A 27,965-nucleotide genomic window follows, 5' to 3' on the forward strand; every position below is an offset into this window, starting at 1 on the left:
CTGTGTGACTTTTGTGCATATATAAAATTGTGATTGTTAGCATTCTTTGCTCATCACCCTCTGCCCCCAAGACCCTGCTACCATTACTGAAAAAGTAAAAGATGTTTTCAAGAACTGAGGACTATATCGCAGTTTTTTTGTTGTTGTTCCAAGAATTGTCTTGACCAAAGCATTCATCTCTAAGTAGTCAAAATTTCTGATGATGACTAATTCTGTGTCTAACAACTCTAGTTGTCAGAAGGTATATCAAATCTGTACCTGGGACCAGAGTTAAAGCTTGCCCAGCATGCTGAAAACTTTCAAAATCAGTATTCTGCTGGCAGTCTTTGAGAACCCAAAATTATCTCTTTTGCCACAATAAAAGGTCAGAACAGAAATTTGTGGAAGTATAAGATTTTTTAAAAAATCCATTTTCCCTTATCAAATTTTTCTAGCTATGTTGGTTTTCTTTGGGGGTGGTATAGAGGAGGGCAGGGTGAAGAAATGAAACAAGCATTTCACCCACTTTTTTTTACTCTTCTAAGATAAAATATGTAAATTCTAAAATTAAGATACAATGGCTCTGTTAATAGAAGTTGTAACACAATTTTGCTTATATCGATTTTTCATTGTGAGAAAACTCAAAATAATTTTCTTTAGGAGCTACATCTTTGTACTGTATAACATTACATTGTGGATAGAAAAAAACAATGATTGGTAAAGGTTTGGTTTCATCACAGTTGCTGTTTAATTGAAATTAAAATAAGGGACAATAAAAGAAAATAATTTAAATGCATTTATTTGCACATATTTACTTCAGTAACTGTTAAATTGGATTTAATCAGAAAATATCATTTTGTATTTTATATAAATCATACTCAGATGGCTTTGCTACAGATTGATTTGTAAAAGGTATAGCAACTCTTATTTGTTGAGTATTAAGCAAATTTTGAGTGCACTAGTTTCCTGCAATTTATAGTCAGAAAATTTCGCAAAATAATAAATTAATGTGTCAAAGTCATTTGACCCCTCTCATCTTTGTCTAATTAGCACAAATTAAATGTTTTGCTGATCATCCAAAACATGTAGTGCACAGTGTGAAACCCAAAATTCTGCCAAGTGTAGAATTTTATTTATAAAGTACAAATAGCAAAAGCATACTTTCAACTCTGTGGTAGGTAAGGAAACATTCTTTTCCAAGGAAACCTGACTTAATGTTACATATGTATTTTTTAATAATATATTTACTTCAGTGCTTCAAAGAGTTCTTATTTTGTTGGTGAAAGTAATCTTTTTGTAGCTATAAATAGCAACCCTTTTTGATGACTTAGGTGGCCCACTAGAGTCACGGGAGCTGAAAAAATGATTTACCTTGCCAATTCCCCAGCCATGCTGGGAATAAGCCTCTCAAGTTTAGCCAGATAGACTTTGCACACCAGACACAATCCCTCTTTGGGCTCATGTTTGAAATCTTTTTCACATGATAGAAGCTTCCAGAAATTGTTCTCCTGTGATATAGCCTTCATGAATTCAAGACCACTTCCAAACCATGATGAGATATTACAATAGGATTCTATTTTTTTGGTTTAAAATTTTTTTTTGTTTTATTTGTTTTTGTTTTTAAATTGTACTGAAAATTCAAAATATGCCCTCTGGGCCTCTCCAATTAACCTTCCCTTCCAAAAAGCATGCTGGGGGCTGTAGGGCTAGGGGGTCAGGGGGAGAAGGAAGTTAAGCAAAACCAACCTACATATTGTCTGTAGCTGAGAGTATATGTGTACCTTTCCTTATCTTTAGTCTTTACCTCTCTAATGAATGATAGTGATGATGATGAACACCACACAATGATGACAACTACTACTACTACTACTACTACTACTACTACTACTACTACTACTACTACTACTACTACTTTATATGGCTCAGATATTTCCTTATCTAAGGAAAAGAATTCTATCAATATTATGTGACATTCAGTCACATAATTATATAACATTCAGTTTTATATCTTGTTCCTTCTTTTATATAATTTAAGTTATATACTATTTTTCTAGTTCTTCCTTCTGCATCAGAACATGTAAATCTCCTGGTTCTTTGAAGTTCTCACATTCATATTATTTATGGTTTATTTATTTATTAGGCATTATATTAGGCTAAATAAAAGTGTCATTAAGCCTAAAAGAAATGCTATTAATTTTTCTTCTTCATATTTCTTCCCCCTTCTTTTATCTTCCTCTCCTTTAACTCTGTTGCCAGAAAAATCCGTTTGAAGAAAATGGGGTATATTTGCTCATGTTTTAAATGTTCATGTTTTTGTTATGTTCCAACCTATTGAAAAGGCACATTTTTAAAAGGAGTAGCAGTAGCAAATGAGAACTAGACTAATGTATGATTTTCAAAACATGTGACTTTTAAAGTTTACAATGTTGATGTTGTATAAGAATTTTGCTGAACAATTATGAGCAAAATACATGCATTTACAGAGTATTTTTAAAGTACTATTATTATAGAATAAGGAATGTATGTGCTTTCCATGGCAGAGTCGAGGTACACTATGAATGCTACATACATATACCTTTATAAATAGACTCTTTGTACTGTGCTCAGGAGGCACGCTTAGATACATAGTACAATTTAATGCACATAGAAGTTCTTTCTAGTAGTTTGGTATTCTTTTTGTATAGCAACTCACATTTTCCCATCAACATCCAGAAAAATTATCAATTTCTTGTTTCAACAAAAAAAAATTTTAAATTTTGCATCATATGCTTTGCATAATAGTACTAGAATAACATGTATCAGACTATTACCACCTTGGAATAGGACAGGGTAGGAGTGAGAAGAGAATCTGAATCACAAAACTGTCAAAAAAAATTTTTTAATGTAATTGAAAACATTTAATTAAAAAACAAAAATATTTTTTAAATATTAAGAATTTTGCCATCCTCAAACTATGAACTTTCATTTTCCTGAACTCTCCTTTAAAAAAAAAACTTAAAAAAGAGATGACCAATCCACATGATTCTGCATACATACTCAAAACATTTCTCTTGGGGTGATATGCTCCATACTCCCAGAATTCTGGAAATACTACAGATATTTGGTAGCATTTCTTACTGGGAAGATCAAAAGTGAGGTGTTTTTTAATACTGTTTGGACTTGATAAGGATTCTGTTATTTACATCAAAAAGGTATTGCTATTCGATGTCAATTTTCTCAGCTATCAGTAACTACAACAGAATGACTAGACTTGGCCTCTTCTTTGAGCAGTACATTTGTAAGGCTTAGCTGAATGACAGGTGTCTTCCTATTTTCTCCCAAGACATGGTTAATGTCTGGTATTATCTGTGTAAATTGGATCAGCATATTTTTTGTCCTGGTTTGTCAAATACAGTTACAGAGTGGATCCATGCTTCAGCCTGGATGTTATACGGTGTCTGGCTATTATTATTGGATGTGCATGGGGAGCAGGATTAGGCTTTCTGTGAGGGTCTAGAAAGGAGAAACTAAGGAATAGTGACCTGGAAGGCATAATAAAGGCAGAGTATTGGGTCTTTATAACAGGGCACTGGGATTCCATGGACACTGACAGAATTGTACTTCTTCAATGAAGAGAAATAATTGAGCTTAGCAGTTAGTTAGGAAAAGTAATTAGATAAAAGAGAACACTACCAGATTCAAGTTCCCTCATACTCCCTTGATCACACCCCAGGAGAGCTCCTCCCTAACCCAAGCCACTTCTGTTCCTTCTCTTTATTTTTCCCAGTAGCAGACTACCTTAACAGCTATCTGGAGATGTCCCATCATCTTTGCCCATAGAGACTGATAATAAAGGCTTTGGGTCATGACATCTGAATTCTTACTCTTATTTGAATTTGCCTTTAAAATTTGATTTGAAGGCAGCATTCATAATCTTTATCCATATTTTGTGATGCTTATACTTTGGCCACCAGAATTTCTAATGATAGCTCCAAGTTTCAGAAATACAAATTTTCATTTTGTATAAGGCAATATTTTCAAATAAGCTGACATATAAAATGATAAACTACTCATTACTACAAGTGTTCATGCCCAAGCTGTACGATCATCTCTAGGTATAGCTTAGCTGCATTCTAAGGAAAGGTAGATTTCCTAAAAGATCACAAAGATCACATCTAATTTTAAGAGTACAGTTTTCTGAAGTGCCAAAAAAAAAAACAACCACCAAAGAAAAACCCTAAGAAGCATATTGAACAGAAGGTCTATCTTGAGAGCATAAGGATTAGAAAGAGATTTTTTGTTTGCTTTTTTATAGTCAAATCACTCTTAATTTTCAAAATTAGAATTATATTCTGTGAAAGTTAAGTAATGGATATAATAGAGCACTGAACTTTATTTAAATCAGGAAGCCCTAAGTTGAATTCCTGCTTCAGACACTTCCTAAGTTTAGTGATTGGGCAAAATCACTTAACCATTATCTGTCACATTTTCCTGATCAATAAAAAGGGGACAATAATAGCACCTTCCTCCTAGTGTTGTGAAAATAAAATGAAATTATATGTGTTAAGCTCTTTTCATATCTTAAAGAACTATATAAATGCTCAGTATTATTGTTATTGATGATGATAATGATGATGATGATGATGATGATAATAATAATATCTCATCAGGAAAATGGAGGTGAGGCTATGCCACTGGAAAATAAATTTGGTTTGGCCCTACAAAACTGAAAATGCTTTGAATATGTAGTCCAAGCAAGGGACTATATTTCTATGATTTGAGAACTAGAATGTCTAATTGCAGAGCAACCATAGTACATTTTTAGCACAATTCATAAGTAGTTTTATGGCTCAAAGGTTATAAACAAAGGTATTTAGAACTGAAAGGCACCTCAAAATGTTACCTTCTCCAAATCCCTTATTTTACCAATGAAGAAGCTAGTCTAGAAAAGTTAAGTGTCTCAATGAGGACCTCACTCATAAAATGTAGAAGAAATGAGATTTAAACCCAGGTCCTCTTGCTTCAAATCCAACATTATTTCCACTGTGTCTTGTTCTCTGTGATGTGTCAAGAATGGGAGGCATTTCCCTGAAAACTTAACAGATCTTACCAGTATTGAAGGAAGGGAATTGACTTCATTGAATTTAGAAAATGAACAAGCTTCATAAAAGATATTCTTATGAACTGAAGTTTCATTTAAAGGATTCAATGTTTTTAAGACTGTCATTTTTGAGGTTCAAATGGTATATATATATATATATATTTATGCCTGGGAATGAAAAGAGAATTCTTTTCAAATCCATTTTCCATCCTTTTCCATCCATAAATCCCCTCAACATAATCCCATTCATTTCAAAATGTATAATAAGAAATTATATACTGAAAGTTTAATACCATTCACTAGAATATGTTAAAACCTATTTTAAAATAACATGTTGGCTAGTTTTCAAAAAAAAAAGAAAAAGAAAACAAATTTAGCCAAAATAAACCACAAATAGCCTTTTGCTCCAAAATAGCACAATTAATTCAAGAAATAAAAATTATGATTGAGTTGTAATTCTTTGAGAATATTATATCAGAAATCAATTAAAGTATATTCATATTTCTAGATGGCCTTTGGCAGAGTACATATATAAATTATATCTAAGATTCAAAGAAGCTAAGAAACTTGGTAGTAGGATGAATTTTAGCTTGCAGAAAGATAGGAACATAGGATCAGTAATGTTGGATCATTTTGAGGTAGTAACAGATTTCCTGGTAGTGAAAAACATGTTCAGAGCCATTTCTTGTTATCTTTCTAAATATAAACTTGTCCTAAAATGAACTATCTCTATATTAAAGATGACATTACTTGGAGAGAAAAATCACCAGAGAGTAATGTAAAAATAACTTTCAGTATAGATATTCTGCTAAAAAAATCTTGAAAGCAGAATAAGGAAACAAGTGAAAAATTATTTTTAAATGGCGTTCTGTATTCAAAACATTAACAACTATGTAAGTTAAAATAAATCTAAGATAACTCATTATAGAGAAAATCCTTTAATAATTACTAATTCACATTCTAAAACTGACTCTCCCTTTCATTGTCAGTAGTATGTTAATTGCTCACTACCGTAGGTGAATATGGTTCTAATGATTATGTGGACTTTAGTCACACACTTTAATTTGCAAGTATAAGTGATAATTCTTGCACTTAAAAAATGGAATTCTATTCTCAAGAAAATAAAATTATTAGCCTTTAATTGTAGTTGAGTTAAGGCATGGCAGTTAGAATGGATGAATGAATAAATCAAAAAGTATCCATTAAGTGCTTCTTAATTCCCAGACACTATAAGCTATCAATCAATAAGTATTTTTTGAGCACCTCCTCTGTATCAGTAACTTATGCTAGGTCCTAGGATCCAAGTATAACAGATACAAGAGTACTACTTGTATGGAGTTCATATTTTAATGGGGAAGATAACAAATACATGTGGAATATATATGGCTTAAATACAAAGTTAATGTGTGTATATATATATATATATATATACACATATATATATAGGGGCAGGTAACTATATATATATATTATATATAATTAGAAAAAGTCATATATGGTACTTTGAAAAAAGAGGTACCAACAGTACAAAGCAATCAGGAAAGTCCACATGCAAAATATGAGGCCTGTTCTATATCTTAAAGAAAGAAAAGAAGCCTGAGGCACAGATAAGGAAAGAGTGCGTTCCACGCATGTGTCATGGCCAGTGCAAAAAGATGGAGACAGGAGATAGAGCTGAAAAAGGTTACCAAGAAAGAGAGCATAGATGAGGTAGAAAAAGAGAGAAATCAGGACAGAGCCTTGGGGAATCGGGGCATTTAGAGGGCACCTAATGGGTGATAAGTCCAGCAAAAGAGACTAAGGAATACTCAGATAGGTGGAAGTTGAAAGAAGAGAGAGTAATATCAGGAAGTCCCAGAGGAAATAATACCCCACACAGGAGAGTGATCAATTGTCACATTCAACTGAAAGGGTGAGGATTGAGACTGAAAGAAGACAGTCAAATTCACCAACTAAGAGATCACTGGTTACTTAGGAGGAGGAGGAGTTTCAGTGGAGTGATAAGGTCAAAAGCAAGACTGCCAGCCACTGAGTGAGTGAGTGAGGAGAGGGAATGAGTGTACACTGTTTTGTTTTGTTTTTTTCCAAGAAATTTGGTAGAGAAAGAAAGAATAGTGCCCAATCAAGTCTAGTGAAAGTTTTTTTGTTTGTCTCTTTTGTTTCTTTGTTGTTCTTTTATTTTTTAAATGGAACAAAACTGCACAGTAGAAATGTAGTAATGGCAGTAGAAAAGGAGCAAGTTGAAACAAGTTGAAAATTAATAATAAGATATAAATTTATAGAATCCCTCAATTTGAATAAAGAAAAGGATCACATATTGGGGAATAATGTCTATCTAAAGAACTGTGACTTAATCTGGGGAGTCATCAGGACAAAGGATTGATACCTAAAGCAGGTTATGGATATACTTTTTTCCAGAAAGAATGGTAAAATTTCTTAGCTTGCCCTGCCTATTACAAGTGATAGAAAGGGAGTGAGGGAATACATATCAGCTGGACAGGTGGAAAGATGGATGGAGTACATGAATTAATGGCATGTAAAACATCTGGTTTGGTCTTGCTAGAAATTAAATGTGAAGTGAATTTATATTAACTTATCAAGACAGATTAGTGTGATGAAAGGAGTTCCAAAGCAGAGTGAATGAACTTCCCAGGGGACTGTGGTCATAGTGTCTGGTGGTATGGTACAGAGAGAGCTATTCTAGATGGGAAGAAGAGTGTCAGCAGTAGGACAGATGAAAAGGTGGCTCAGGAGCCAAGAACTAGATACACTATGAGGTGGAGAGAAAAGATTGCTAGAACTAGTCATAAGATTTGTCTTCAGATTTTGTACCACTATTCTTACTGGATAACATGAAATTAATTATATTTTCCAAACCTCGGTTTCATTAGGGTTTAGATTAGACTATGCTCCTTCATTTCTTCTCATTTTAAATCTATAATCCTATGACAGAATTTCAATCTTCCTCATATCTTACATTTTTTGTGAAATATAAAATCAGCTCTTTATAGTTTCCTTGTTTCTTTTTTATATTTTCTGTTTATTTACCTCTAAGAGAGGAATATTTAAAATCTCCTATTGTTACTCTTTTAAAAAATTGTTTCCGTCAAGAAATAGTCATTACTTCATTTCCTTCATTAACAATAATGTTAATTTTCTTCCTTGTCTACTTGGATGTAAGTGTTAGTTTCTCTTATTTTTTTCTTGGATATTCAATTTCTGTCATTATCATATCTGGTATTATGATTGTAATTTCTAATTTTTTAAGATTACATTAGATTTTGTTCTGTGCAAAAGACTTAGATTTTTTCCATATGTAATATTTATTTCATTTTCATTGTTTAAGTGCCTATATGTTTTAAATATTCTGCATTTATAGAGGGAAATGATAGGTTTTGTTTTCTTTTTTTTAAAACCCTTACCTTCCATCTTAGAATCAATATTAGGTATTGTTTCTAAAGCAGAAAAGTGGAAAGGGCTAGGCTATGGAGGTTAAGTGACTTGCCCAGGGTTACACAGCTAGGAAGTGTCTAAGGTAAAATTTGAAACCAGCATCTCCAGTCTCTGGCCTGACTCTCAATCCACTGAGCCACCCACCTGCCCTCTAGGTTTTGTTTTCGGAGTCAGCCTATTTCTTTTTATTTGTCTTTGTATGGTATTAGGGGATATAATCCATTTATTTTGAGGACTGTAATTCTTAACTTTGCATTTGTCTCATGGGTTGTAAGGGGAATTTTAGGGTTGTGACAATCTAAATTTTATTGGTCACCAGGGAATATCCCAAATAATATACCCAAATCAGTTGGAAATTTTATGGTGATTTAATTAATATAGAGGGAAGGAATTATGGAGAAGAGAGAGGGAAAGTGTATAGGATTTCTCCCACCTGGCCTGTGCCAGGGGGAATTCAAAAACCTCTGCCACAAAGTCTTTTCAGAAGATTAGAGGCTTTGCCTAAACTCTGAGAGAGCTCAGAGAAGACACCTCACCTGAACTAAGTTACTAAGCTTCCCCCAGTAGTGTATCAAGGACTCTCACCACCAAACCCAGACAATAGCTACCACCACACAAAGATGCCAAGATGCTCAGCACGCTGCCACCAGAGCTACCTCTCCACAAAAAGAGGCCAGAGAGAGGAAGTGATGACAAATATATAGACCATTTTTACATCACTTTACTGCATCTCACATGTGCCAATGGTAGCTTAAGCTTGTCTTAGGACAGCCCAGGGGTCTGTCAGTTGTTTCTGATTTGTCATTTGCTAGCACATGTCTGTCATAGGCCATCCTTCTCAATAACCCTAAGTAGACATCCCTGTTTTGTTAGACTAAGCAGGGTGTAGTAAATCTAAAATTCACAGGGTCTATATGAAATATGTATTCCTCTAAATATTTTTCTTTATATATTAAGTGCTATTAGTCTTGAAAGTCTAAATAAATAGTCTAAAACTTGTGGGGGAGATAGAAGGGATGATGCTAAAGAATTGTCCTTGGAGTAATGAAGACTTAGATTCAAGTCCTATCTCTGACATGTTCTGACAGCATGATTCATATACCAAAGAACTCTCAAAGACCATGAGTGCAAAATAGGTCCTTACCTACTTTGATAGAGGGAATTTCATCATCAGGAGCTCTTTATGTCATTTAAATTACAAGTTCAGTCCAAAGGAAGAAGAAAAAAGGTGAGAGAGGAAAAAAGAGACAGAAAAGAAGGGAAGGGAAAGTGGAGTAGAAAGTGCAGGAGGACAAGAAAGTTACATTATAACAGGACCCTAATGTTCCAATAGAGAGAAGCAAATAGGAAAATACAGAGGACAAATTTCATGAACTAGGTTTAATTGTCCTATGGCAATTTATGAATGAGTATTTGGATTTAAACATGAGATTTCTATTAAAAAAAGCAATCATGTGCTATGTCTTAAAGAAATACTAAACAAAGGTACAAAGGTATATATAATAATCTATCTCCTATAGCCCATGACATCATACATTCATTAATAAATGAAAGTAATATGTGTAAAAGACTGATCTAAATAGAACCTAATTCATGGCATGCAAAATAATGAGCAGATCAAAAGAAAAAACAGAAAGTGTGAATAATTATTTTAAAGATAATTAATGTAGCCCTGAATAGAAACTGTTGAAAACAGGAAAAAAAAATAATCAGGTTAACTGAATGGAATTAAAAAGTGTAGAAACAAATAAATAAATAATTGTAAAAGAAGCATAAACAAAGTATAAAAGAGTAAAGATCAAGAGAGGCTAGCTCAGTGGATGTAGAACCAAGCCTGTAGATGGAAGGTGCTAAATTCAAATGTGACCTCAGACATTTCTACATATATAACCTTGGGCAAGTCATTTAATCCCAATTGCTTAGCCCTTATTACTCTTCTATCTTGGAACTGATACTTAGTGTCAATACTAAGACAAAAGGAAAGAGGTGAGTTGTTTTGTTGTTTTTGTTTTGTTTTGCTTTTTCTTAATGTAAGGATTGATATAAAAATAAAACCAAAAATTTAAAAAGCCTTTAAAGACTCACAAAATCAACAAGTCATTAACCATTCTAATCAAGAAAAGAAAAAAAAGAAAAATCATATTTTAAAAATATAAAAGGGAAAGGATGAATCTATAACAAAGAGGACAGCAAGGAAATTTTCAAAAACTCTTAAATATAATTTTATGCCAGAAAAGTGAGAATGTAAAAGATATTTATTAATTAATCTAAAAACGAAAATATCTCTTAAAACAAGAAAGACCCTTGCTTTATCATTTATTGTGTGTGAAATTTGTCAAGTAACCCTTCAGCATATTTTTGAGGTTCAATTTCTTCATATGAAAAATAAAAGATTTGGATTCAATTACATATAATATTTATTCCATTTCTCAATTTATAATTTCATGAGATTAAATTGATTGAGTCATTAGTGAGGCTGGTCTTAGTAAATTTTATTAAATATTCAAAAAGCAATTAGTACCTGTGAAAACAAAAATTGTCATAAAGAGAAAAAGAATAGATTAATAAAAATGTATTTTTATAATGCAAATAGATTCATGATACTCAAACAAAAGATGACTCAGTTTTTCATCTCAATATTATTACATAGCTGTTGACAATAAAAGGAGAAGAAATTTAAATGCATACATACTGGCAAAGAGGTAAATTTATCCCCATATGCAGATAGTAGAAAATCCAAATTCAACAATTAAACTGAAGCATTTTTATCTTTAATAATATTGCATGATACCAAATAAGTCCACAAGAGCCATGATCATTCCTATACAAGATATTAAATATCAAATATGACAAAAATAAAAAATAAGAGAAATTCCAATAAAATAATTATAAAATTAATTAAATTTATAGGAATTAACATAGTAATGAATAAAAGGTTAATGTAAGTATACTTATAAACATTTTAAAGAAATAAAGGGAAAATAATTTGAAATATTGTTTTTCTTTGTTAGACCAAGCCAATAAACCTAAAATGACAATAATACCTAAAGCAACTTCATACTTATCAATTAAATTACTGCCAGGATACTTTTGTAAAACTGGAGAGAGCAGTGTTTCAGAAATGCAGAGATGAAGAGAATCCATTCAGATAGAATGATCAACAGAGTCAAATGCTATAGAGAGGCCAAAAGGAATGTTAAGCCATATCTCTGCTTTCATGTCAGAAATCTGGAAGATATTAAGACTGGATATTGTATATACTATTAGACAGTCATCATATGATGTATTTCTTCCTCCCACTGCCCTTTTGTCACAAGGGTTCAGTCAAGAGAGCCTGATAGGAAATGACTATGATATAAAGACAAAAGACATTTCACACACACACAAAAATAATGGGAAAAACTATCAAAAGAAAGCCCATAGTTCAAAACAATTGCTAATTTTTTCATCCCACAGATTTTTCTCTTGAGGATGCTTGTATGCTTAGTGATAGATCTCTTGACTTTGAAGAAAACTTGTTTTTATAATGTCAAGCTATTTTGTCTACAATCCACAAAACCTTTACTTTCCACCATGAAAAAAGTATAGGAGCAATTCATGTAATGAGCATCCCAGGAAAGACCCAGAATAGCCAAATGGCAATGATTTGCTTTCATTTGCAAGAGAGAAAAGAAACCAGTATTGTAACTTAGATTGCACTGGAAGAGGTGAGAATTGGGAGACAAGCAACAACTATTTCTTGATATGAAAAAACACTTTAAAAAATCAAAAGGTCAAGACTCTTTAATAAAGCCCAAATCACATTCATGCAATACTAATGAGATTGCTAATCTCCAAAGGTTTTTGCTCTTATTTATAAATAGCTTTATCTTCTTAATTGGTACAGATAATTTGTTTCCTACTAATTCCTATGGGAAGCTACTGACATAGTACAAGGAGAAAAGCTTGCTAGAGTAATATGTGTTTTTACAAATTAATTTTCATGAAATACTTCCCCATAATAATCAATTTTAGAGTAAATACAATCTTTGAAGTTTGGAGCATTGCAAATGTCAGCGTAGTTAAGAAGAAAACCATTATGATATTTCTAAATTTCACACACACAGGCAAAAGAAAAAAACTGATGTCTACAGAAATGAAGCACTAAGATATTGTCTTATCTGATGATCCAAATGATTTTTTGCTTGACATAAAATCTTTCAGATGTTTCAATAGTTGAGCATCCAGTTATTGCTCCATTACTGAAAATTAATGTTGTTTGCTCATTAGTATTTTGCCTATTTGCTCAACATTTAGCCTGAATCAATCCCAAGCACTGATGTGATATAGGACATATATCGAAACTATAGTTGTAGAAACGTTTTTCTTCTTTTGGGCAGCTAGGTCCAGTATAGTGCTGGATATGGAATAAGGAATACTTTAGTTTGAATCCTAAGCAAGGACCCTAACACTCTCAGCTTCAATTTCCTCATCTGTAAAATGGAAATAATAATGGCACCTCCTCCATGAAGTTAAGAAGATCAGTTGAAATAAATCCGTCTGTAAACATTGAAACACTATGTTTTAGGCTTCATGCCTGATTATCTTTGGAAAAGGACTTACTTATTTTAAGCTTTATGCTAAATGCTATATGATAGAGGGATAGATAGATACTTAGATAGATAGATGATAGAGAGATAAAGCATTTATTAATTGCTATGTCCTACCACTAAGAGCCCAGAAAAATAAATATGAAGAAGAAAATCATTTGCTACACTCAAGTAGTTTACATTCTAGTAAAGAAATATAGTAAATATGGGTGGCCAGAAAAGCCTGGAGGAATGGTACCTGAGTAGAAGACAATGTGGCACTGCAAAATAAGGAGATGGAGTCAAAGCAAGAATGAAACAAATCATGATTAATATCTTTCCTAAAATGGTAATTCTCAGGAGGGAGTTAACAATGTTCATGGGACTAATGGGTTGTAGGTGGACAATTATTAAAAAAATCATCAAAGGTTAACCGGTAGATTTATCCCAAAATATGATGTCTGATACCCATGAAATAAATAAAGGCTGGTATATCTAGGTTCCCTTGCACGGATGGAGATAATATGGCCATTCCAACTGAATAAATCTCTTCTCAAAGTAATTCTGCAATGGCCAAATAGATTCTGCTGCAGGCACCATTAACAGTTGTTCCTCAAGCTAAACAACTGTGGCTATCACAAGAGCTACTCTGTAGTATGACCATTCTGATACACTTATCTCCCTGTGGCATAAAATAGGTCTTTTTAATAAGTACAATTTACATTATTTTACTCGTCTAAACTGGAAAACATACAGAGATTTTATATCCAATCTATATCAAGGACAAGAATGGCCATTTGTGCCAGTGTTTCATCTCTCATGATATAACTATTGAGTATAATGATGCTCTTTGCAACAAAGGAGCTGTGTCTGTTGGAGAATTTCCTGATCAAGTTGCACCAGGAAAGAGAATTACTACTAAAGCAACAAAATGCAAAACAACATATTGAGGACACTAGTTGTTCTCTCTCTCTTTTCTGGAGTGTTTTACATTTGGCATACACTGAATTATCACGAAGCCACTGCTTGTTTGAGGGCCTAGAGATGGGAGGTCATGGGTTCAAATGTGGCTTCTGATACTTCCTAGATGTAGGAACTTGGGCAAGTCACTTAATCCCTATTGACTTTCCCTTACCATTTTTGTACCTTGGAATCAATACAGAATATTGATTCTACGATGGAAGGTAAGGTTATGAATATATATAATATTATTAAAGAAAATAACAATAATTAGACAACATACCAATACTTATGGGATATATCAAAAACAGTAATTAGGAGAAAATTTATATTTCTAAATGCTTACATAAATAAAATAGAGAAACAACAAATTAATGAATTGAGTATACAATTAAAAAAAACAGAAAAAGAACAAATTAAAAATCCCCAATTAAATACCAAATTGAAAAGTCTAAAAATTAAATATTAGATTAACAAGATTGAATTTTAAGAAAACAATTGAATTAACAAATAAACCTAATAGTTGATTTAATGCAAAAAATACAACAAAATAGACAAGCCATTAGTTAATATGATTTTTTAAAAAGATATGAAAATCAAATCGCTAGCATCAAAAATGAAAAGGTAAATTTATCACTAATGAAAATGAAATCAAAGAAAATTATGAGCACTTATTTTGTCCATTTATATGCCAAAGAATTTAACAAATTAAGTGAAATGGAAGAACACTTACAAAAAGCAAATTGCCTAGACTATCAGAGGAAGAAATAGAATATTTAAATTAATCTATTTTAAAAATAAGCTGAATGGGCCATAAATGAACTTCCTAATGTGAAGGATGAAATTTGTGCATTATTCCCCGACATCCATTGATAAGTATTAATAATTATAGACTGGCAACTTCCAATAGAAAATAGTGAATTTAGATGCCTTACACTAAGAGATATCAATCTCTCCTTTTGAAGAGTAGAGGAAATCCCCTCCCCAAGCAGCTTTATACACAAATATTAATATAGGCTGTTAAAATATTCTTTTCCAAATATGACTAAGAGACTGTCCCCCTTAATTTTATTCCCATGGGAAGAAGGTTAGGAGTAACCAACTCCTATGAGAGAAATCTCAAAATTTACAAGTTATAATTTTGACTACATGTCCCAAGGAATGTTGCAATGCCATGGCCCAAGTAATGTTTCAAAAAGTGTTTCCTGAATCTGATGAATCCTTGGACCGGCCTAAAAAACTAAAAAAATTCAAACTCAAGGTCTGAATTGTTGCAATTTGACAAATCCTCGAATAGGAAGGAAGATAGAAGAAGGAAGGTAGAATAAGATACAGAGGATGGGAAAGTAGAGATAGCATTGTGTTGAATCCCTTTAAAATCGGAGTAAACCTAGGCATCAATGCTCACAGTTTCAGGGACCTCAGACTGTGGACTCTCTCTCTCATTTCTCTCTCTCTCTCTCTCTCTCTCTCTCTCTCTCTCTCTCTCTCTCTCTCTCTCTCTCTCTCTCTCTCTCTCTCTCAAGTTATGGCCCCATCCCACCCCTTGTGAGGAATACTGGCTATGCCTGGTCCAGTATTCCATCACCCTTAGCTCCCCCTTCTTAGGACACTGTCTAAACCTAGGCAATGTTCCTCACTCTATGTTCCCCCCCCCATGCCTCTGAATAAAGCCATATGAACTCTGCCAGCATCAAGTCTCCTGTCTTCTCATTAGAGTGATTTGGGGGGTACAAGCCCCCCAGAATTACTCCAAACACTAAGAATCTTCAGAACAAGATAATCTTATAGGTAAAATTTAACAAATATTTAAAGATCATCTAATTCCAATATTAAATAAATTATTTAGAACAATTGGTAAAGGAATGCTGCCAGACTCTTTTTAAAACAAATATGGTGCTTATACATAAACCAGGAAGTGTAAAAACAGAAAGAAAATTATAGGCCAATTTTATTAATGAATAAAAATGCAAAAATTCTAAATAAAATATTGGCCAGGAGACTACAACAATATGTCCTAAAGATTATATATTATAAGCAAACAAGATTTATACCAAATATGCAGTTGTTTAATATGATAAAACCATTGACATAATTTAACACATCAACAAAAAAAAACAAAAATATGATTATATTGATACAGAGAAAGTTTTTGAAAAAATACAATACTCATTCCTATTAAAGAAAAAAAAAACACTTGATGTTCTAAATCCCTCTGGATTAGAGAAATGCAAATAAAAATCACTCTGATTTTACCACCTTATACCTAGCAGATCAGCCAATGTGGCAGCAAAGGAAAGTGATAAATGTTAGAGGGGATATGGCAAAATCAAAAAAAAAAAAAACTCTGCTGATGGACTTGTGAAGTAATCCAACCATTCTGGAGGGCAATTTGGAATTATGAACAAAGGGCTTTAAAAAAAATTTCTGCCTTTTGATCCAGCCATACCACTTCTGGGTTTGTACCCCAAAGACATAATAAGAAAAATATGTGAACAAATATATATATATATATATATACACACACACACACACATATATATATATAGTCGCTCTTTGTGGTGGCAAAAAATAGAAAATGAGGGGTCGTCCCACGACTGAGGAATCACTGAACAAATTGTGGTATATGATGGTGTTGGAATATTATTGTGCTGAAAGTAATGATGAACTGGAAGGATTCCATGTGAACTGGAAAGACTTCCAGGAATTGATGCAGAGTGAAAGGAGCAGAACCAAGAGAACATTGTACACAGAGACTGATACACTGTGGTACAATCGAAAGTAATGAACTTCTCTAGTGGCAGCAATGTAGGGCAATTTAGAGGAATTTATGAGTAAGAATACTCTCCATATCCAGAGAAAGAACTGTGGGAGCAGAAATGAAGAAGAAAAACATATGATCGATCACATGGTTCAATGGGGATATGATTGGGGTTTTGATGTTAAAAGATCACTCTATTGCAAATATGAATAATATGAAAATATGTTTTGAACAATGATGCATTTATAATCCACTGGAATTGCTTGTCAGCTCCAAGAGGAGGGAGGGAAAAGGGGAGGAAAAGAAAATGAATTATATAACTATGAAAAAGTACTATAAATAAATAATTAATTAATTAAAAGAAAAAAAAACACTTGAAAGCATAGATATGCATGAATTCTTCCATAGTATGATAAGATATAGATATAGATATATATACCAAAAACTACCAGCAAATATTATCTGTAATAGAGTTGAATTGGACTCCTTCAATATAATATCAGGAGTGAAACAAGGATTCCAATTTTCTCCAATTTTATTTAATATTGTAATATAAATACTACCAAAAGTAATAAAGGAAGAAATAGATACTAAAGGAATCAAAATAGGAAAAGAGGTAATAAATCGACCTCTTCACAGATAATATGGTATGATGGCATATATGGAAAATCTCAAGATTCAAATAAAAAAAATCAGTTGAAACTATAATTTTAGCAAAGTATCAGGATATAAAATAAAACCATAAATCATCAACATTTCCACCTATCACCAACAAAGTCCTGCAAGAAGAGAGAATAAGGTATAATCCATATAATATAAACATACATAAAATAAAATACCAGGCAGCCTAAAAGCAATCAATCAAGCATTTATTAATCATCTAATAAGTGCTGGGCATTGTACTATATGTTGGGGATATGAAAAGGATCAAAAACAAAAAGTAATCCATGCCCTCTCGGAGTTTACAATCTTTTGGGGAATCCAACATGCAAACAAATATATGCAAAATAAGCTATATACAGGAAAATATAGGAAATAATTCTAAGATGGGAGACACTTGAATCAAGAGCAGTTGGGTAAGGCTTCCTATGAAAGGTAGGATTTTAATTGGGACTTAAAAGAAACAAAGGAGATTAATAGTTTGAACTGAGGAAGGGGAGTGTTCCAGGCATGGAGAGTCAAAGAAAATACCCAGAACAGAGAGATGAAGTGTCTTTTTTGTGGAACATTCAGGATACCAGATAGCAAGTTGTCTCTAAGTTACTGGGTGACCCTGCCAATGAGGAGATAAAATTTGGATTGTCAGTGTTTAATGTTTAATATAGCCTTTTGGAAATTAATAAATAGAGTTATAGTAACCTCTCAATAATTGTGCTAATCAACCTCATGGACTAAAACAAGTCTATGAGGATTGCAAGGTAGATCCAAATAGGACAGAATATCCCCAATATTAATAAATGGCTTTCAGAAATAGAAATTGCTATTTATGTACCTGAGACCACAGCCCTAAGGATAATGATGCCCCTGATGGGGTGGGATTATTATAGAACCATGGTGGCTAACCTATGGCATGTCTGCCAGAGAGGGCACCGAGAGCCCTCTCTGTGAGCACACCTGCCCTTGCCCACCAGAGTTCATTACTAGAAAGCCATAGGGACTCAAGGTGGGACTGTTCCCCTCCCCATCTCCATGCACCTGAAAACATTCCTCACTTCCCCTATCCCTCGGCCTAGCAGTCAATGGGAGAGCTTCCTCCCTCCCCTGTCTAGTATAAGGCAGAGGTGGGGGGTGGGGCATGGCACTTGGTCTCTAAAAGGTTCACCATCACTGTTATAGAGCATTTAAAAATGATTCCTTGCTATTAGAGATTTTAGAGTTTGAAAAATGGTTTTGTTACAGTGAAAGAAAGATCATGAATATGCATCTAGAGTTGCGGTAAGGTAGAGACTAAGAACTTGAGGAAACATATATGTTGTTACATAATAAGATCTAAGAAATATTATGTAGAAAGTTGATGAATGGAAAATATTTAATAATAGTATGGGAGAGAGGGAGAATCAGGCAGACTAAAACAGAGAGACTGATACAGAGAGACAGAGACAACAAGATAGAGTCTTTGTTTGGTTATAATATCTCCACCATGGAGGGAGGGAGGGAGAGAGAGAGAGACAGAGACAGAGAGATCTCAATATAAATAGCAAAAAGAATATTAAGTAGATATGGTCATTGAATTATTTTTATAATTTAGACATTTTTAATATCTTATTTAGACTAAATCTTTCTGTCTTACCCAGGCTAAAAGTATAATGGCCTAATCCTTCTGGGATTTTTGGCTACTGCATTTTTCTGAGCTTTGGGTAGCATAGGGGCCCAGAGTAGTACCAGAATTGATACCTGATAAATAGCTTTAACTCAATTGTAGCTCAGAAGCCCAGATTGATAGGTCCACCCCTCAGCTTTCCTCAGTTTTATGACATCTCTCCCATCCTGCATATTTCTTAAGCTCCCCAAAGTCTGTTTCTGGAAATGAATGTTCAAGTTGATATAATGAACCTACAGCATAGGGACTCTGACATATGATATTGGGTGACAATTTCATGACAATGGCTAAAAATAACTTTTGGTCTAAAAACTGCAAGATTGTTGACGTCCTATGTGTCTATAGAACTGTGTCTATTCTTCGGAGAAGGGTATCATCTTGAAAAACACTCAAAATAAGTTTCTTGGAACATTTAAGCTCTAGAATTAGTCCTACCTATGTAAGTCTGAGTACCTAGATGGCACAGGTGATAAAGTGCCAGAACTATAGTCAAGAAGACTAATCTACTCTAGTTCAAATCTAGCTCCGGATACTTAACAGCTTACCCTATCTGCCTCAGTTTCCTCATCTGTAAAATGAGCAGGAGAATGAAATAACAAATTATTCCAGTATCTTTGCCAAGAAAACATCAAATAGAGTATCAAAGAGTTGAGGAAAACTGAACAGTTACAACCCAGGTCTAGTCCTCATGAACCAGAGAGTTTTTCATGGTAGGATAGTCTTAATATTAGCTATTACTCCTCAGATCTGTGTAGGTTAGTCATTCTCAAAATGCAAACTATTGGGAACCCTTGAGCAAAGAGGAAAGCCTTTTATTTTTTGTCCATTATATGGTATCTAGTCTCTTCCCACTGACTTCCTACATGTTTGCTAATTCCTCACTCCTACAATTTAATTGATTTTCTTCCTGGAATTTTTACTCCATTCAGCTTTGTGTGGACTAACTATTTGGATAGTAAAGCTGCCTGCAATACTTTCTACTTCTAAGCCATGTCACCCTATTCCACCAATTTGGTTGTACTCCCTATCTCAACTAAGACACACCTCTTTAGCCTCCCCATCACTCACCTTAATGCCCTCCACTCATTCATTATCTCTGTCTATACTAGCTCACTCTTCTTAAACCACAAAACACAATCTATCTCTTATCCATTCAAACTCTTGAAGCTAACCCTACCACTATACTACATCACATCTCCATCCTTGCTCATTTCTGGGCCAGTTCCTCAGGAAAATTGAACTATGGATCCCATTTAAATCACCTAAGATCATATGCACATCTGCAGAGCACAAATTGTCAGAAATGTCTTATTATGATTTATGCTATTATTAAAACTCAAAATATAAAAACAAAAAGTTTGGAAAATAAATTTTTAAAAAATTTACCAGAATTCCCATGGAGTCACACACTATTAATTCCTTTTTTCACAATTATTTTCCTAACAGAGGCTTAAGGAATTAAAACAGAGAGAATATGCCCGAAATGTAGCATCTAAATCCAGGAAAGACGAAAGAAAACAGGAAAAGGCTCTTCAACGACTACACAAGCTGGCTGAGCTACGGAAAGAAGCCACGTGGTGAGAATGGAATGAAATGTTATTTTTTTAAAGATTACAAAAGAAAATTGGAGGTGGAAATGAAGGGCATATTTCTATTTATATCCAATCCCAGAATAAGGCGCATACATTTTCATGGCTTTCTGTGGGTTGGTAAGCAGTAATTTGAATTTGAATTTTATGCAGAAACCTGTTTAAATGCACATTTCAGAAGAGGCTAAAATGACATATTTTTAGTTTATTAAAAAAAAAACTTACATGTTCTATTTCTATTTAAACTATAGTGGTTGAAAGCATTGGTTGACTCGTTCTCTTAGTGGAAACTTAAAAACACTTAATTGAAGATATCACTGTACAATCTCTTGACCTTTGCTTTTAAATTGCTCACCAGTGATTTGTTCCAAGAACCTACATTCAGAATGAAAAAAAAAATACTTGCAAACACATTTGAAACTATCTTCACAGAAAACTATCCTTGTTTAACCAATGTGACCCAAGTTGCTTTCTATTCTGAATAGAGTTGAGCTATATTTAAAACATGCATTATAACTGCTGCTTTTTGATCTGGTCTTGGTAGAGCCACATAGCAGATGCAAACACTGCTATCTTCCCTGTTCATATCATTAAATGACTTTGAAGGAGGTTCTTTTAGACTTTTAATAACTTTATCATCTAATAGAAGAACTAAGATAGGCATATATTAGACATAGACCTGTTTTATTGTGAATTTGATGATTGATTCCAACAAAGTACTTTATTGATGCTAAAAAAGCACCCATAACACAAAATTTAAAACAGTTTGAATATGTATGAGTGCCTTTACTAATTGTTTTCAAAAGTATGCAAAATTAAACATAACTATAGGAGTTCATTTGCAAATGTGGCTATTAAGTTATAATAAATAAAACCTAAAAACAGACAAATACAATTGCTACTATGTGGTATCAAATCCATGTTATTTAAAGCTGATTCATATCTAAAAGAACATCTTTCTCTAAGTTGCATCACTTAACATAAGACATGAACATATAATCATCATGAATGTTTGTTTTTTCAATCATCACTCTTACATGTAAAACTGTTTTGTTTTGTTTTTCAGTGCTCCTGGAAGTGGTCCTATGTTCAAGTCAACCACTGTTACAGTGAGAGAGAATTTAAATGAAATTTCAAATGGAGATATGGTAGATTCGGTTAATAAAGAGGAGGAATTCAAGGATACCTTGATTTACAGTTCTCAGAATGCTAGAGATGCTGAAGTTATTGCTTCAGCTCCAGAAAACGCAAATAATCATAAGTCAAAACCTAACAATCTTGGAGACCAAGTTTCTGGAGTCCATGGGCAGAAGGTTGGTTTTTCTTTTGCCTTTCCAAAGAAAGCTTCAGTGAAACTGGAATCTTCTGCTGCAGCTTTCTCTGAATACAATGATGATGCTTCTGCAGAAAATGGTTTTAACAGAAGAAGTAGATTTGTCCCAGGAATTTGTCACCATCTATTGTCTTTGCCAACAGAAGTAGTTTTGAATCCTGAAGAGAAGCCAAATTCATTTCATTCACTTGGGGAGATATGCTCTGAGAGAGAAGAAACTCCTCAAACTCCAGAGACAAAAGAACCTGTGAGTAAAGATGATTCTTTATTAGTGCTCCCTTTTTGCCAGCCAATACTCCCACTGTCTGCTGATTCTGAGGGCTATATAAATTCAAATGTATTACTGGATCAGACAAAACCCAAAGATGTCATTATTAATCAAGACGCATCTATAGATTCTGATGGATCTGAACTATTAGAAAATAAACCAACAACTGTTGCCATTGGTACTGATAGTTTGCCTTTGCCCGCTATCCAAGAGGAAAATCCTAAGAATCTTTACAGTGATTCATCCCTTAATGAACCTGAAGATAAAACAATAATGCATGATATTTTGGTCCCTCCAAATACTGATGGGGATACAACTTTGCAGAATAGAGAGGACCTATGTCGAAGACCACAGGACCCTTTTGTACCTGTGCTTAGTAAGTATGGATCAACTGTTCTTCAATGGCCATCTGAAATGCTAATTTATACAACTACAGAACCATCAATTTCATATAGCTGTAATCCTCTATGTTTTGACTTTAAATCTACCAGATCAAGCAACAGTCTTGAGAAAAATAAGCATAATTTAAATGTTCTTCATTCTCAGCAAATGACTGAAGATTCTTGCATGAGTCCAAATATAGATTGCAAGGATGATTCCATTGCAGAGGCCAATGATTATGAAATTGGAAGTAGTAAGAATGGTTATAACCATGCCATATCACTTATAACTGATGATAATTTTAATAAAGACTGTGATTCTGCAAAAAGCAAGGAGATAGACACAGAGCTTGAAGGTGATCTATATACAACTGAAAAACCAGATAACTTCATTGTCACCAAAAAACAAATAAGGCAAGGCACTACAGATGAGAAACACAATAAAAAATGGTTAAAGGAAACTCATGAAAATTGGTTTCACAGAAGTAGAAAAAAGAAAAGAAGAAGAAAGGTATGTCAGCATCATTATGGGGAAGTAACTAAAGAAGAATCAGATGCTTCTTTCAAAATAGAACCAGACACTAATCATGCTGATGTGGCGAAGAACCATGAGTTGGAAACAACTTCAGAAGTAGATAGAGATGAATGTAAAACTACATGGCTAACTAAAGATCAATTAGGGGATCCACATGAATTATTGGACAGAAGACCCAAATCAATGCCCATCTATCTACATAAGAATAAAGGAATGTGTAAGATGTGGAATATGAAGCAAAACAGTGAAGCTGTCAGTTCTAAAAATTTCCATAGGAAAAGCAAAGCTATTTTGCATGGGCCAACAAGTCAAATGTTGTTCAATTCTGGAAAACATAACTTAACATATTCGAGAACATTTTGTAGTTGGAAAGTCAGAACAGCTAGCTGTAGCCATGATCATAATTGTTTAGTGCACCAAAATGAGGTGAAATGCCTGGGTCAGAATCCATCCATCAAAAGAGGGTACAATTCAGTCATTAATGAACCAGACAGATCTTATCGAAAAAGAAGACAGTACACAAACTCTTGTTCATCAGATGAAAGTGTATATAGACAAAATTGTTTAACTGAACAGCATATGAGACCAACAAGGACTTTAGCTAAGCCCCATAAGCCTAAGAAGAAACGGAGGAGGAAAAGAACTAGACTTCATTCTGGATTTAGAGACCAGGAGGTAAGGGGGAAAATAAGTTATAGTTGTGTGAAAGAAAGCTCTTTGTCAAGTAATCTGAGTGACTTAATGACCCAGGAGGAAACAAAGGAAGCCAAACCACAACCCATCCTTGACTTCGCAAGAAACTCGGAACAAACAGGGGCAGAGGAAAATAAGTTGACTCTGAACTCCTCTGGTTTTATTCCTCCGGAAACTAATAGAGAAATAGAATATATGCAAATGGAGAATAATCCAGGGAAAATTCCAGAAACTTTCAAACATGCTCCAGACTCTGTGTTTGACCTCAAACATTCTCCAGACTCTGCGTTTGAACCCAGCAGCACCCTGTCAAAGTTACCAACTGAGAACATAATGGAGCAAAAAGAAAAACAGGAAAGTGTAAATATCCACGAAAACCTCCCTCCTTTGAAGCTGCCTAACATAGAAAAGAGTTTTGGTCCTCCTCCGCCCAAATCCTACCTTTGCCATTATGAACTTGCTGAGGCTCTCCAGCAAGAGAAGGTGAATGAAGCAGCAAGTGAATGGCTTCGGTATAATTCAGGAATCCTTAATAGCCAACCACCGTTACCATTCAAAGAAGCACACATAAACGGTCATACTTTTTTAACTACGGAGCAGATCCTTGCGCCATTAGCTCTGCACGATCAGACTTTACTGTTCCCTCTAGAAAACCATGAAAAATTCAAAGATCTGCCCTGTGACGCGTACCAGCACATCATGCCTCCTAGCCTGCTGCCTACCAAGGTCAAGCTGACCTTTGCTCCACCGGCCCTGCAGCCAGTTAGCCCTCCCCTGCAGCCTTTGCCTTTGCAGCAGCCCCTGTGTTCTACCTCGGTAACCACCATCCACCACACGGTCCTGCAGCAACACGCGGCTGCAGCGGCAGCTGCGGCCGCCGCGGCCGCCGCCGCAGGGACCTTCAAAGTGCTCCAGCCCCACCAACAGTTTCTGTCCCAAGTTCCGGCTCTCGCCAGAGCACCTTTACCTCAGATCTCAGTAGGACCCAGACTTTGTCCTACAACTCACACGACTTTTGTTGCACCTCCTCAGTTGCCTATCATTCCATCTTCAGTCCTTCATCCGGGCAACCTGGCTTTTTCCCCTCTGCCCCACGCCCTTTTCCCGTCCCTGCTTTCTCCCCACCCCACTGTCATTCCTCTGCAACCTCTCTTTTAGTCGCCAGTCAGAGGGGCAAAGGAAATATCCAAATGAAAGCTATTTCTATCTATTTATGTAAGTGCTCATCGGCTCTGTAATGGTGGAAATCAACAGGCTTACGTTAAGGCCTCATTAATTCGAAATCATTTACTGTAAGTGTAATGATGCAAATGTATACATAACGTTCTTACCCATGATATAATGAAAGCACTGACTAGTCTCAAACTAATATGAACTATATGCTGTATATTAAACTGTATTAGATGATGTATAATGTACATAAAATATATTTATAGTACTGTAATTTATGTTGTAAAGTACGCTCTTTTGTTTTTTAATCTTTGTGTACTTGCACCTATTTAATGTTTAGAAAGCGGATGCACTATGTTTTGTACTCTGTTCCTTGAAACTGTAAATCCAGTGATGAAATATCTCTTGCAATAAATTTTTGTTAACTATTTAAGTATATCAGGAATCATTTGTTATAATAAGTTGGTTTTCACCATTTGACTAACACCTACTTTGCTTGTCCTTCATGTTTGGAAAATTAGATTTCCATTTTTTCTCAGCACTATTTGATCTCAGAAACTGTAAAAGAAATTGTTTTAAAATACTTTTGATGCTCCAAATGGAAAACCCACTTTTGAAATGAGGAATGGAAGATAATAAATTTATTTGATACAGTATTGTTAGATCTGGCAGTGGCTACTCTTAGGATGAATTGAAATTTCCTAATGTTTGGTCTGCATTTTATAGGTGAAATCCCCCAAAGTGAAAATATTTTATTTATAAATTAATATAAATAAAATTTTAAAATATATTTGTTTATAGTAGTTATATAGAGAGTACGTTTTTTGCAAATAAAACATTATTCACTGTTTAGGAAAGCTAGATCAGGAACATTCATGATATAATACTTTTGGATTTACAAAGCTGGTAATTAAATTAAACAAGAGGAAACCAAAAAAAATGGCATAGTTCACTATATACATACATTAATCAGTCAGTCAGTCAATAAGTACTTATTAAACAACTACTGCATGCCAGTACTCACAGTCAAGGGGGCTGACAGTACACAAACAATTATATACAAACAAGAACAAACAGAGTAAATTAGAAATAATTGGAAAGGAAAGTTACCAAAATTAAAAAGGATGAGAAAGGCTTCCTGTAGATGAGATTACACTAATACAATACTGTGAACTATCAAGTTCTGTGTTCTATAGTTTAACTTAACAAACATTTATTAAGCATCTGTTTTAAGTTAAGATTCAGAAAAACAATTTTTCCAATTGGCAAATAAATAAGTACATGAAAGCTAATCTAAAAAGGGAGAGAGCTTTAACAAATAGGACTATGAAGAAAATCAGTTGGATTTGTTCCAACTCAGATGAGCCTTGAAGGCTGGACACTCATTGAAATTTATTGTACTTTCTATGTAACCAATGAAGCTTTTTTTTCCTTTTTTTTTCTGTTTAGAATGGATTTTGATAAAAAAAAAAAAGTCCCAAAGATACTATATAAGATGAAGCTACTGGGAGATATAGAACTTAGAATACATCAGTGCTAACCCCCCAGAAGTCAAGAAGAAGATTATATGATGTTGGATGTATGGTGAGCAAGGAATCCATAGGTTCCCTTTGGAAAGTGTTGGAATTGAGTTGTCTATAGGCCATCCAAATGGAGATGCCTCAGAGTAAATTAGAAATCAGAAGAAATAAAGGACAGATTTAGGTACACACACACACACACACACAGACACACACATATGATTGTGTTATATGTAAACAAGTGCATACATATATGTTATGTTATAATGTGCATGTTATCAATGTAGTTATAGGAAAGATAATGAGATCAACCAAGGAACTAATATAGAGAAGAGGTATTAAAACTTTTTAGGTAATATTGACCTTTAAACATTGAGATGAGAAAAAGAGGTCAACAGAGGAGAAATTCACAAAAAAGAAGAACAATTTTTCTGTCCATGTCCAGGAAACAGCTCCCACTATGTTTTTGTCAACTACATTTAAAAACTCAGCATGACATATAGGTTTGATTCTTGCCACATTTTAAGGGGGTATTAAAAACTCTTCTGTCCAAAGGAGGATATGACTAGAAGCTCGATGTGTATAGAAATCATATCATTTAAGAAATAAATGGTTGTACTTTCTATGGCAGCCATAAACTAAAATTGGTGTAATACAGAAATTATCATGGTTTCTGTGCAAAAATGACAAATTCAATTAGCATTTCATGTTTTAAAAAAGAAAAGAAAAAGAAATGGTTAAAGAAATATTTGCTGTTGTAAATTAACAATTGATGGAAGACATTCAAGTTATCTTTAATTTTTTATAAGATTGGGGAGACAATTCTGAATTATTATTTAAATTAGGACATAATAAAATTTTGCTCTACAGGAAAAAAACTGGATCCAGTAAGGATGGATAGAAAAGGCAGATATACTCTATAGTAAGAATTTTCTAACCATTAAAACTTTGCAATGGTACATGAGACTACAGAGTCAAGCAAATTACAGTGGAAAACAAGCTGTCATATATGGTAAGAAAATTATACTTTAATTGAATGGATAGTAATTAGACCAAATGGCCTCTAAAAGACCATCAATACCCACATAACTGTGAGTAAATCCCTTTACTCAATCTGAAATGAATTTCTGATTAAGAAATGTCAGACACTTCTGATTAGTAATTAATGGAACTTTGCTGGAGAGAGTAATCTGTTATCAGATCAAATCAAAACACTGCTTTTCTGTAATCTCATCCCTATTTGGAGTCAGTATTTAGATAGAACAGAAGTAGGGACAGAAAGATCACTACATTTCTTTGAGCATAATTTTCCAACGTATATGCACTCTCCTATATAATTTGAGTAGTCCTTTTAAA

General features: G+C 33.9%; 1 protein-coding gene across 1 annotated transcript in view; it reads left to right on the top strand.

Annotated features, from left to right (window-relative positions):
- The window catches only part of ZNF804A (zinc finger protein 804A), a 408,921-nt gene extending 383,404 nt beyond the window's left edge, over positions 1–25,517 (top strand). Inside the window, exons 3-4 of the mRNA XM_001369184.3 lie at positions 20,568–20,698; positions 21,777–25,517. Of these exons, the coding sequence (XP_001369221.1) occupies positions 20,568–20,698; positions 21,777–25,077 (3,432 nt within the window). The 3' untranslated portion in view covers positions 25,078–25,517. The remainder of the gene's footprint in view (positions 1–20,567; positions 20,699–21,776) is intronic.
- Positions 25,518–27,965: the final 2,448 nt, after the last annotated feature.

The sequence above is a fragment of the Monodelphis domestica genome, chromosome 4, assembly GCF_027887165.1.
Source record: "Monodelphis domestica isolate mMonDom1 chromosome 4, mMonDom1.pri, whole genome shotgun sequence".
In the NCBI taxonomy this organism is placed as follows: Eukaryota; Metazoa; Chordata; class Mammalia; order Didelphimorphia; family Didelphidae; genus Monodelphis; species Monodelphis domestica.